Here is an 11,869-nt window from a genome sequence, read left to right as displayed (position 1 = left end):
TCATTCCTTCCTTAATTACACAGATACACAGGACCGGCTGGTTCTTGAGTTTTAATCTTTCCAAATGCATTTCTCTAACTCCAAAGCTGTAAACAGAGGTGCGGATGTTTGGTTTTGTTGGGTTTTTTGTTTGTTGGTTTGGTTTTTTTTACACTCAAACATTCTGAAAGCTCTTGTTATTCACTATTCACGAAGCCAATACATGCCACTGCAGATTTTTTTATACTCTGGAAGTTGTTCAACTGGACCTGGAAGTTAAAGAAAGTTGGCCATGACACATGCTAAACTGATAATGATTCGTGTGGAGGGGTTACAGGAGGGTAGGGAAACTTATACAACATACCCACAGCAGCAACTGCAGGATGCTTATCATAGATGTACTTTGTGCAAACTTCTCTAATGGTCTGGGCATCCACAGCCTAAAAGGGGTAAAGAGACATCTTTGTTACCAATCCCATCTAAAAAAGTATTAAAAGCCAGTGATCTTAATTTTGTATAATTCAGGGGAAGAGGCAAGAAAACAGTTGAAAATATTCTCAGTTGGAAACAGTCTCACTTCTGTACTGTTACTTCCTGTAGCAATTAAATTTCTTAAAGGCCTAATTTAAAAATTGCATCACGGATGCCACTTACTTCAATTCTTGCTTCAAGTTCTGGAATTGGGATTCGGCGCTTGTAACACAGCATTTGTCTTCCAATGTCTTCACAGATGGGTGTGGACCCTAAAATAGCAGGAAAATATGCTTCAGTTATCAGCATACAACTCCAGTAAGAATAAAAAGCTCTCGTAATTCTCACCATCAAGTTGTAGCAGCATATTTGTCTTTAAAAGATTTTTTGCTCGAGCTACTTCCTTTTCTGTAACACTGGTGCAAAGTCTTATCCTGAAAAATAGTTTAAATCCAAAGTCATTGAATAATGGTAACCTGTAGCACACAAGATTGCCTGTGATAAAGAGGTGCATATACATTAGTACACCCACTAGGCATGTCTTTTCTATAGACAGAGCTGGGAAGAGAATTTGGTATGGAAACAAACCATAGGATGCAAAGCAGCAGCACGAGTGAGGTTTTTTTGGAAGCATACCAATATACCCATGAGCAAGTTTTTCCTTTTAGAAGAGCTGGATTTCATTTTATTGAGTATTTTGAGCCAAGTGTAGTCCATACTTGCTATCTTGAGAATAGCTGTTGTTAAGATAGTAGGAGCCAAACAATTACAGGTAATTAGCCCAGAAGGCAATCCATTATGTCCTCGCTCTTGGTGAGCTAATGATTCACCACACTGCATGAGGAAAGGGAGGGGATGCATTAGATAACCTTAACACATTATTGTCACAGGAATGGTTCACATCTTCCCTGGTGCTAAGCTGCAGCAAACGGACAACTGAAACAATGCCATTTTTCTCCACAAGTTGTTTACAAAGATCTCATAGAATAATGGTATATAAGAAGTGATCTACGTAATTAAAGAAACCAATTTTCAAGTTTTCTTTCAACTTTTGTTTCAACTTTACCCACTTTAAATCCGTGTTCTTAAATAACAGATGTATGGCATCCTGTCATTATTAGCCAGCTGGATTGAGTTGAATATAATGAACTACTAATTAACTAATCAACTCAAGGTACCTATCCTGCCTACAAGAGGCAGGCCATTTCCTCCTGGCTGTGGAAGATGCAACAGTGTCCTTGGTGCTGCAGCCCAGGCTGGTGAGCAACAACTGGTGACCCTGACGTGATACATCCATGAGACCCTGGGAAGCCCCGACTCCCTCGCCGGAGCCGAGAGCCCGAGCAAGAGTCCTTTGGAGAAGAAGGTAAAGCTGCAAGCCCCGACGTGGTATTCACGGGAGGGAAATGTGCTGGAGTTGGATGAATGGACTGGGTCTCTGCTCACCATAAAGCCTTTGTGAAAACAAAAAATTGTAAAACAAAAAGGGGGAATTATGGCATCCAGTCATTATTAGCCAGCTGGATTGAGTTGAATATAATGAACTACTAATTAACTAATCAACTCAAGGTACCTATCCTGCCTACAAGAGGCAGGCCATTTCCTCCTGGCTGTGGAAGATGCAACAGCGTCCTTGGTGCCGCAGCCCAGGCTGGTGAGCAACACAGATGTCTGTTTCTAACCACATCAGCAGTTTAAGCATTACAGTTGCACCAATAGACATCTTTTCCATTTAGATTCAAGCCCTAGATGAATGAACATTATCTAGAATCTCAGGTTTAGAAATTCTATATATAACAGCTCACCTACCTTATATCATTTCCCTATGTACTCACTAGAGCTCTATGTAACACCACCACCTGGTAGGTTACGTGGGATAGCAACTGCAGAATGGGTAGCTGCTAACACTGTTTGTAGGCAGTTGCACGTTCATTATTCTCATTAATGAATATTTACTCTTTCAGTTGCCAAATGTGCAGCTCATGGGCACTGTACACTGACCTAGTAGTAGTATTCTAAAAGGTCTGACACATTTCTGTAACTCCTGTTACTTGCAAGTCAAAAAAAAAATCACTGCCATATTTTCTTGTACAAGGAATGCTATTGTATTAACTACGGTTACTATTTATTCTTCCAGGGCAGAAAAAGAAAACCAATCCTAAACCTTACACTATTCACTCCAAGTAAGGGTGCCAGAAACTGGTTGTTGGGACTCTGCATCAAGTGTCATAGTGTAGAACTTGATGCATTTGTTTTTTCCAGGCAAGCCTAAGCAGAGAAACAAAAATACTGTCTTTAAACGATTGCTATTTTTTTAAACTGTATTCCTCCACTGAAAACAATCTTTTTAGATAAACAGTTGTTCGCTTACCATTCTCTCTGGACAAAGTGCACCATGTCCTGTATGGTGGATGGCTCACAGACCATATAAAGTCCCCACAGCCCTGTATCAGTGTAGCAAGTGTTGAAGGACTGGAAACTGTGACACAGGTTACCATGGCAGGCAATCTGAGCAAGTTTACTGGATAAATTCTGCTGAGGCAGAAGAAAAATATATTATTTTACGAAGTATTTTGAAAGCCTACTAGCCACCTCCATGATGTCCTGTTTTCATTTCAATGATGACAGAACACGCAATAGTATCACAGGCTCCAGAAGAAGCTACAAGGTTATTATCAGCTCTTCATCTCACCAGTTTCCTTCCTTGCATATTATCTCCCATTTCCAAGTTACAGCCCACATTTAAGCCAATATCATAAAGCTACTTAGGTTCAAGAAAGGGACAGTTACTGATACCTACAGGTTCTGATGACATACAGATATGGAACATCCTACTTTCCATGAGGGCTTGCAGACCTCGAGTCACCTCTATTTTGGTGGTTTAGAAACACTTTCTAAGATTTTGCTAGATCTTGGGCAACAAATTCTTTCAGACTCATGACTGGATCCCCTTCTGCTCCAAAAAAAGACCTTCAGAAATAGCCATAAAGTAGCAGTAACACCATCAGGTAGGTTTGAACGGGTCTGTAATGCAGTACCCAAGTCACAGAGATCTCACCAGCCCACCAGCCTCATTAAGAGCAGGAAGGTGCCCACAGATTCACTCACCACGCCTCCTCCAAAGGAACGATCCCAGTTACCTATCAGAGTATTCGCTACCATAAGTGGGATTGTATCTGGGTGTGACCAGCCAGCTGCTTCGACAGCTATCGCGATGTGCGCCAAGGGCATCTTGTCATCTCTTATACGAATCTGTGGGAAGGTATGAAAGCTGCAGTACAACCTGTACATAGTACTCCATACAAGGAGTTAAATCTCAGGAGACAGACATTTCCATTACTTCTGGATTACAAGGCGTGCACATACAGAACCAAAAATTAAAGCACAAGGAGCTTTATTTAACAACATCAGCCTTAACTAGTCTTCCCTGTGGCAATTTCAGAGCACTTTGCCAACAGCAAGCCTCATGCCATGCACATAGAGAGGACATCACAAGTCATTTCACAACAAACAGCAAGGAAAGCTGACGACTCCTCAAAATCCGCATAGAGCTGGGAATAGAACACAGTTGCTTCAGTCCTCTGCCAGACCCTTTAAATTAGTGGTTCCCAACAAGCGGAAATGCTCCATCACTATAGGCAATGGGATAAAAGGAAAGTAGCAGCAGGGGTAAGAGGGGTATTCCTCCAAGAACTGATGAAGCAGAAAAAGTGGCAGCAGTGAGGCTTCTCCAAGGAAGGTTGGCAAGTACTGCTTTGGAAAGCAGCTACTCCGTTGCCCTCACTGAGGGCAAGAAACCTTTCAATCTGCTGAGTCTGTGGCTGAGAAGTGCTCTCTCAGCAGAGAACATGTGTCAGTTGTGCTCACAGGGGATATAAGAGCCAGCTTAAAAACCATCTAACAGCTTACCTCACTACCTGTGAAGCTACAAGGTGGCAGGGGTGGCAGTCCTCCTTCCGGAGCAGATGGCAAGTTACCAAAGTGGCATTTTGCTAAGTCAAGAAGCTCATCATGAGAGACCCCTGAACAAAGATATTTCACATACTTTGTAATGTTACTCTGTAAACAGTTAAATTTCAACTGCTGTGCAGTTTAAAGACTCAACCAAGCAGTAACTTATTGTCCTCCCCCCTCAATGCCACACTTTCAGGTTCCTCACACCTCCCTGTCATAGAAAGTAAGCTCATCCTCCTTAATTCTCTTCAACAGCCTTCTACTAATATTACACCAAATCAAGCTGTTTGCTCTCAGTTTCAAGCCTCAACGTTATTTCTCTTTCTCTGCTTTCCTTGCTACCCCCCTTTTCACATTGAACCCCTTCTAGGCCTCTCTTTTCCTGCCCACATGGAAGAATGACCTTGACCTCCAATTCACTTCTAGTTACTGGTTTAAGAACATTTCTGGAATATTACTGAGGGAAAAAGGGAACAAAAGTTCAAAGGGTATGAAGGCACAAAACATGCAGGGCTAACAATGAACTTCCAGGACCTACCAAATAATGGGTAATTCATCACGTTGTTCCCGGAAACTTAAAGACCATGGTTTTAAGCATAGTTTCACCCATGATCCAGGGTCAATATCATACTAACCTCCAGCAGCAGCCAGGACCATTCTTGGTCCTTTGTAATGTGTTGTTATGTACTCCACCAAGTCATTACGGTTTATGGATCTAGAAACAGCCAAGAAAACATTGCTACTGCATCAGTAAAATTTACTAGAGTAAGAAGAGCTAAATGTATCAAACAATATAGTATCAAAATAATTGTAAGTTCTGCCAATGCACAGAACTGTGCATTGAGGCAGAAAGCTAAAATAAGGGTGATTTCCTAAAAGGAAATAGGAACTTGATACATTTTGCCTTTCAAAGCTCTTGTAGCTTCCTGAAAAGGAATGAGAATTACAATTCAGTCAGGTGGAGACAGGATCCACTAATCATCTCAGGCCAGTTTGAAAACGGCACATTTAGCAGTCCCCTGGTGTGCACTGGTATAAACAAATGTTGAAAGAGCAGTGCAAACACAGCTGTATTAACAAGAACACCTAACACCTGGCTGATGGGAAAAAGGAGCATTTCCAATTGTGTGAGATGCATTTTTAACAAGCAAGAGAAAAATATGGCAAACAACAAAGACATGCAGTAGACATCTGAAGTTCATGTAGCCTTGGATGCCTGCATCCAGGGGAATTAAGGCAACAGGGTAATTCTTCTTACAGTTATATCCAGTGCAATTTCAGCTACCTTCCAAGCAAAAATGAAAACTGACGTTCTCTACATTTTCAGATGAGTCTTTTCAATATATAAAAGTTCTCACATAATTAAACACAGACACAAATTTGGACATACTTTATGTTTTCAGTGGGTCCTAAAATTGTCCGTCCTAGGGCTGTCTTCTGATAGGCTGTAGCATGAAGGTAATCAAAGACAACTTCTTGTAAATTGGTTTCAACCTCTTGCATCTCTCGAAGTATAACTCCTCGCTCACGCTCAATCTCTGCTTCTCCCAGGGTACTGTTCTGAATTATGTCGGCAAGAATCTCCACAGCTAATTGAAAATAGAGATGGGAATGGAAAGCGTATTTTCAGACTGCCAGAAAAATCTGGTTCCAAAAGTAAAACCCTCCCCAAAGACCAAGCATCCCAAGACTTGCTAATAAGATTTGCAAGGAGACAAAAGACTTGCGCTGCAGGAAAGGAGAAGTCCAAAAGATATTTTCTTTTGGGAATCTAAAGACAAAAATATTTTAAATATCAACTTCCCTGCTGGCATTCTCTTTTCCAAACCCGCATTCTCACATTCCTATGAAGCTCAAGAAAAGACTTTTCACCCAGGAAGGAAAGGACTGTTACACTGCAAAAGCATCATGCTGCGTTGTCTCATTGGGAGCTGTATAAGCATTTCGTCCTTTGCTGCTTTTCTGATGAATGAAAGCAGTTACCTCTTGGCAAGTCTTTTGAAAAAGCCTTTGCATAATACACGGTTTGTTCCCTGGATGTATACGCATTCAGATGAGCTCCCATGTTCTCAATCTCTAGTTCAAGGTCTAACTGAGATCTCTTTTTTGTTCCCTGAAATAAAACAACAAGGAAATCAAACTAGACTCTTTAATTCACCTACTCATCATTTCTACTTCTTGTCTGGAAAAGTCAAGGCCAAGATAAAGAAAAAAATCTTCTGGAAAGAAAACTGGCATACTCATCTCTCCAAACCTGAAACACATAAATCCTACTTTGCTCCCAAATGAAAATAAAAAGCTGGCACAAGGTGAACTATGTCTCTTCTAAGAATACTACAAGAAGTTAAAAGTGAGTTAAAATTAGACCTCTGATACTAATATATAGTTGTGTATGAGCTACACAGAACCAGGACTTCAGCTTCAGTTTCTAATGGAAACCAAAGTCTAAGTTGTCCCTTTTCTTTAATTTTTCTCACATCGATATGGAAAATTTTCTTATACAATTTTGACAAAGTTCTTATCATACATTTTACGGATAAATAACTTAGAAAACCATTGTAAACTTCTACATCAATACTTATGCTTACCTTGAAAGCCATATGCTCAAGGAAGTGAGCAGTTCCATTGTTCTGCTCATTTTCATATCTGCTTCCAGCATCAATCCAGAGTCCAACCTCAATGAGGAAACAAAAAAAAGTCATTTTACCAGCTAACAAGGCAGCTTTGCTGGTTTTCTGTGTGAACTACACTTTAAATTTTCAAGACCTATTTTTAAATAGCTTTTTCCTTAAAGAAAGCAGGTTTTCAAGAAAAAGAAGATTTTCAGCTTCACAAAAAAATCTAATCACAAATCATTTACAAAAGCCTTAAGACTTCTATTTCCTAGCTTAAGTTTTAAGAACAACTATTAATAAACATTGACAGAATGCAATTTAGTTCAATGAGGAAATGAAGATGCATGAACAGTTACAAAAACCCCTTCCCTTTACAAGCTACCTACTGTGCATGTTGAGAGTCCAGAGTCTTCAGAAGCTACTTGCAAGCCGTTTTCCAGAGGACTCACCCTAGTTTCGGGTACATTTAAGATTACTTCTGTTGCTGCTTTGGAAGCGCTGAGCCTGCCTGTTCCAACATGTACACACTATAAGGAAAAAGCATCAGTCACATTCAGATTGTTAAGTTATACTCTAGGATGCTCTTCTGAAAAATGTATTCCTGAACATAAATATTAAGTTTGTAGATCTTTTTTAAAGCATGCATTTAAAAATAAAACAGTTAGCACTGATTTATTCACCACTACTTCACATCAGGGATGCATTAACCTGACTCAGAAGGAAAACATGGAGATAACTAAACCAGATAACTAAAAGCAGACTGCATCTGCTTCCTTCCATCAAATGATTTGACTGAAAATCATGTTATTATCATCAGCTGACAACTCCAAGAGCCACACTTGTTTCCCAGTTGCGCCAGCAAGAGCCTGCAGGACCTTGAATATATCTTTTAACATTTGGAATTCTTTTGGATCCTGCGTTCTAAAGTGAAGTGAGATACAGTCTGACGGCCTATGTCCAGGACTGCAAACAACAGTTACTCGTTGTTCTGAACAGGGAGAGATATTGAAATTGCCACCTTTCATACAATCATCTAGCAGTTAAAGTACATTAAATCGGAACGTGGTAGAAAAGAAACAAAGAAGTAGGTTAAAAGAGGAAAAGTTTATTGCACTTTTTCAACATCAAGAAATTTAAAAATGTATCCCAAATGGGTATTTTAAGCAATAAGTTACTTCAAAAATTATTATTTTAAATGTATTAAATAAGCAAAGATTTCCCTCACAATGTGACTGCCCTAAACATGAAAGTACAAAATCCAGCTCTCACCCACTCTCCTCCTGTAATAGGCTAGATATCCCAAAACTCACATATTTTAGGATCACTGCACAATCCAACCCTGACGGGACTTCAGGAAGACTCTAGTCCAACCTCCTGCTCCAAGTAGGATCAGCTATGGTGTCAAACCAGTTTGCTCAGGGCAAAAAAAATCTCCCAGAATGGCGAGAAACTGCACAGCCTCTCTGGGCAGCCTACTCCACGGCTTGACTGCCTCATGGGAAAGAAATTTTTTCATACATCCAGTTTTTCCTCTCATTCTGCCACCATGCCCCACTGTGAAAAGCCTGGTTCTGTCTTCCTGACAACCATCTCACAGGTTCTGGCAGGCTGCTGTTAGGTCTAAGCAAAGCCGTGTCTCCTCTGGGCTGAACAAGTCCCAGACCCTCAGCCTCTCCTCACAGGACACGTGCTCCAGCCCACAACCATCTGGCTGGCCTTCTGCTGAACACGCTCCAGTTCACTAACGTCTCCCTTACACTAAGGAGCCCAAAACCAGCTGCCACAGTCTAACCGCCTGACAAGTGCAAACTAATTTCTTCATTTTACTGGCTGTGTTCCTGTTTGTTCAGCGAAGGCTGCTGCCAGCCACACCGCTTGTTGTCCTCCGGCACCCACAGGCCTCTTCCACTGAGCCGCTCTCCCGCCAGTCAGTTCCCAGACTGGGCTGCTGCAAGGGATCATTTTCACTGCTACTCTGCATTACAGGGAAGGAAAAACCTGTGCTTGAAAACAAAAGCTCCCTCTCCTGTTTTTAGAAGGAAAAGCTTAGGTTTCAAACTGAGAGGACAGAAAAAGAGACAGAAGGGGAGAGCTCAGGGATCAGAGCCTCCAGGCAGCCTCCATCCAACCATGGGAGAGACGGAGGGTTTAAGCTTTCTCCGAGCTCCCCTAGGGTGCGCATGGCAGACGCCGTGCCCGGGTGGAGGCTGCTACTGCCCCTCTCTAAGGCATCGCGTCCCCGGATGCCGCGAGGAGCGATAAGGGGTAAGAGCGGCTTCGGGGAGCAGGTGCCAAACCCGGAGGCCTGCGGCACCCGGGCTCCTTCCCCAGAGCGCTTCCCGTCAAGGGGCGGCCACCGCCTTCACCTCAGGCGGTGGACTGCAATTCCCGCCATGCACCGCGCCAGCCCGCCCACCCAGCACCGCCATCTTCCCCCGCCGCCACTACAAACCCCAGCGTGCACGGCGCCTCCCGGCCTCCAGTGCCCCCTACCCCCGTTGTGGCACCGGAGCGCCAGCGAAGGGAGCCGCTGGGGCGCTTGGACACTCCGCAACCCCCTCCCCTTGCCCGCCCCGCTGCCTACCCGGTCCGCCGCGCCAGGCGCTCGCACAAGGCGAGCAGACCAAGGCAGGAAAAGCCGCCGAGCCGCTAAGCGAGCAGCAGACGCAGCCATCTTGGCGACCGGGTGGGAGGGGCGGCGGCGGACCGCCGGCGGGCGGCGCGCAGGCGCAGAGGCAGCGGTGCGGCAGGGCGCTCTCTGGCGGCGGCGAGTCCCGCTGCTGCAGCGGGACCCGGTGGCGGTGGGGCCCGGTGGCGATGGTCCCGTCCCACGCCCGGCGGGACCGCACAGCCCGCGGTTAACACTGCTCGGCGTTACCTGCCGTGTTCCCAAAGAGCCTCCGTGGCAGTGTGGTAATCCCCCCTCTCTACAGAGCCCCTTACCCCTACGGCGCGGCCACTGCCGACGTCCTCGGGGAGTTGGCTCCTTCCTGAGGAAACATGAACAGCGAGGTCGCGACCAAGCCTCAGCGGTATGGGCCTGCAAAACAGGCCTCGCTTTTAATTGCCCTGCCCTTGTAACTCTGCTCCGCAGAACAGCGCAATTCAGGAAAGTCAGTTTTCCTCTCAGTAAACCTTTATTGCCAGTTTCAGTAACCACAAAGTCCTGTGTTTCTTCAGTTAGTCTGCAAACTGCTACGGGTAGAGCTGATGGCTAACTGACGTTCCTCTGGCCGCCTGTGTTCGCGCAACATTGAAACAGGCCGTCTGGCACTGCTCGTTGAGGGCGCTGCGTTTCCCGCGAGACAGACCTGCCCTAACGGGAAATCCTGAGACTGAACCAGAATAATGATCTAAAGATTTGTTTTAAGAAGCGTTCTGAATGTATGCAATGTACCTCAGAGACAGGACTGCTAGGGGCAGGAAGGCTCCACTGGCACCAGTAGATTCTGTGCTCTGCCGTGGCCAGCGGGCTCTGACACTGCCAGCACTGCTGTCTGCTGGGATCAGTCCCTCCCAGCTGCCGGAGGCTGGGAAAGGCTTGCAGGAATAGTACTTGACAAGAGCTAAATTTAGGCTGTGAAAAGTTCTGGCAATGTTCCAGTAAAGGCAACTTCATTTCAGTGCCAAAGATCGTTCCTGAGCATGCTTGGAGTGTGTGGCTGCAGATAAGTAGGTATGGACATGCAGAAAGCAGTGCTCTGGATTTTTACTTCCTGTTTAAAATTTTTGCTTTTTTTCCTGGAGTTAGGAGCTTTTCATTTGGCTAATCAAGTATTTCCTTCAAAAATGAAGGAAAAACAGAGGTGAAATAGAATCATAGAATGACCTTACAGGAGTCTTCCAGTACCTAAAGGGGGCCTAGAAGAAAACTGGAGACAGACTTTTTACAACGGTGTGTAGTGACAGGACAAGGGGTAATGGATTGAAAGTGAAAGAGGGCAGATTTAGATTAGGGGTAAACAAGAAATTCTTCACTCTCAGGGTGGTGAGGCACTGGAACAGGTTGCCCAGAGAAGCTGTGGCTGCCCCATCCCTGGAAGTGTTCAAGGCCAGGTTGAATGAGGCTTTGAGCAACCTGTTCGAGTGGAGGGTGTCCCTGCCCATGGAAGGGGGGTTGGAACTAGATGATCTTTAAGGTCCCTTCCAATCCAAACCATTCTATGATTCTATTTGTCCAAGTCTCACAGTGTGTGGGACACAATACAAAGAAACAAAATACTACTTTAAAAAAATATCTGTACTGCATATGCTGGGAGGAAGGCACTGGTTTTTGGTACTATTTTCCTAACTCAGGAACCCCCCTCTGCCTCAGACTGTATCACAGTACTTCTGACATCCTCTGCCTCAGTACAGATACTACAAACTTTCCCTACTGCTGCCTTGCTCTGCTCCAAAAAGAGAGAGAAAACTGGGCTCTCAGCAGATGATCAGAAGGAAGAGGCTCTTGGGCACCAGATGTGGTATTGGCTTTTCCCCAGGTACTTCAGCATCTGCCTTCTGTGCCCCCTGTGCTTTCCTTTTTAATAGACACAGCCAGTTTCTGACGGAGCTCAGTGCTGAGTTGATGAGTGCTCTCAGTCACTCCATCTCTTGCCCAGGGCTCTACTTCCACACTGGGTCTTGAAAATGGGGGGAACTGAGGATCCTTCTGCTCAGTCTAAGCTGTCTCCGACAACTGCCAAGTAACTCCTGTTACTCAGAGTTGATTCACAAGAGCTGTCAGAAGCAGTGCTCCTTTCCCAGTGAAATGTTATCAGTCACGTGCAGATTTTAGGTGACAAAACTACTGTGACTCACAAATGACAGTGATGGTTGTTGGTAGGTAGCTCCTGAGCTGTCTCAGATGC

At 44.3% G+C, this 11,869-nt stretch overlaps 1 protein-coding gene across 2 annotated transcripts; it reads right to left on the bottom strand.

The window, feature by feature from the left end:
• Positions 1-38: 38 nt before the first annotated feature.
• On the bottom strand, positions 39-9,699 carry PMPCB (peptidase, mitochondrial processing subunit beta). 2 transcript variants are annotated; one of them, XM_086610063.1, is made up of 13 exons: positions 9,604-9,699; positions 7,406-7,546; positions 6,993-7,079; positions 6,388-6,517; positions 5,795-5,993; positions 5,040-5,119; positions 4,360-4,472; positions 3,559-3,702; positions 2,822-2,985; positions 799-884; positions 634-722; positions 344-419; positions 39-248 (listed from the first exon to the last, which is right to left on the bottom strand). In XM_086610063.1, the coding sequence occupies exons 1-13, from the start codon at positions 9,691-9,693 to the stop codon at positions 184-186; spliced, it is 1,464 nt and encodes a 487-aa protein (XP_086466189.1). In that variant the 5' UTR covers positions 9,694-9,699; the 3' UTR covers positions 39-183. The 2 variants fall into 2 exon arrangements, with proteins under 2 accessions (XP_086466189.1, XP_086466191.1); XM_086610065.1 differs by having other exon boundaries at positions 2,822-2,982.
• Between the last annotated feature and the right edge of the window lie 2,170 nt (positions 9,700-11,869).

Source organism: Tauraco erythrolophus, chromosome 4 (genome assembly GCF_009769465.1).
Source record: "Tauraco erythrolophus isolate bTauEry1 chromosome 4, bTauEry1.pri, whole genome shotgun sequence".
Taxonomy (NCBI): domain Eukaryota; kingdom Metazoa; phylum Chordata; class Aves; order Musophagiformes; family Musophagidae; genus Tauraco; species Tauraco erythrolophus.
This window is presented reverse-complemented; position numbering and strand designations above follow the sequence as displayed.

Bases quoted from the DNA above. Each gene is read 5' to 3' on its own strand.
- PMPCB (XM_086610063.1), bottom strand. From the start codon at position 9,693: ATGGCTGCGTCTGCTGCTCGCTTAGCGGCTCGGCGGCTTTTCCTGCCT. The intron at 5,994-6,387 runs GTAACTGCTTTC...ATTTTCAATTAG, and splicing joins TTCAAAAGACTTGCCAAGAG to CTGTGGAGATTCTTGCCGAC. The intron at 420-633 runs GTAAGTGGCATC...TACCCCTTTTAG, and splicing joins AACTTGAAGCAAGAATTGAA to GCTGTGGATGCCCAGACCAT.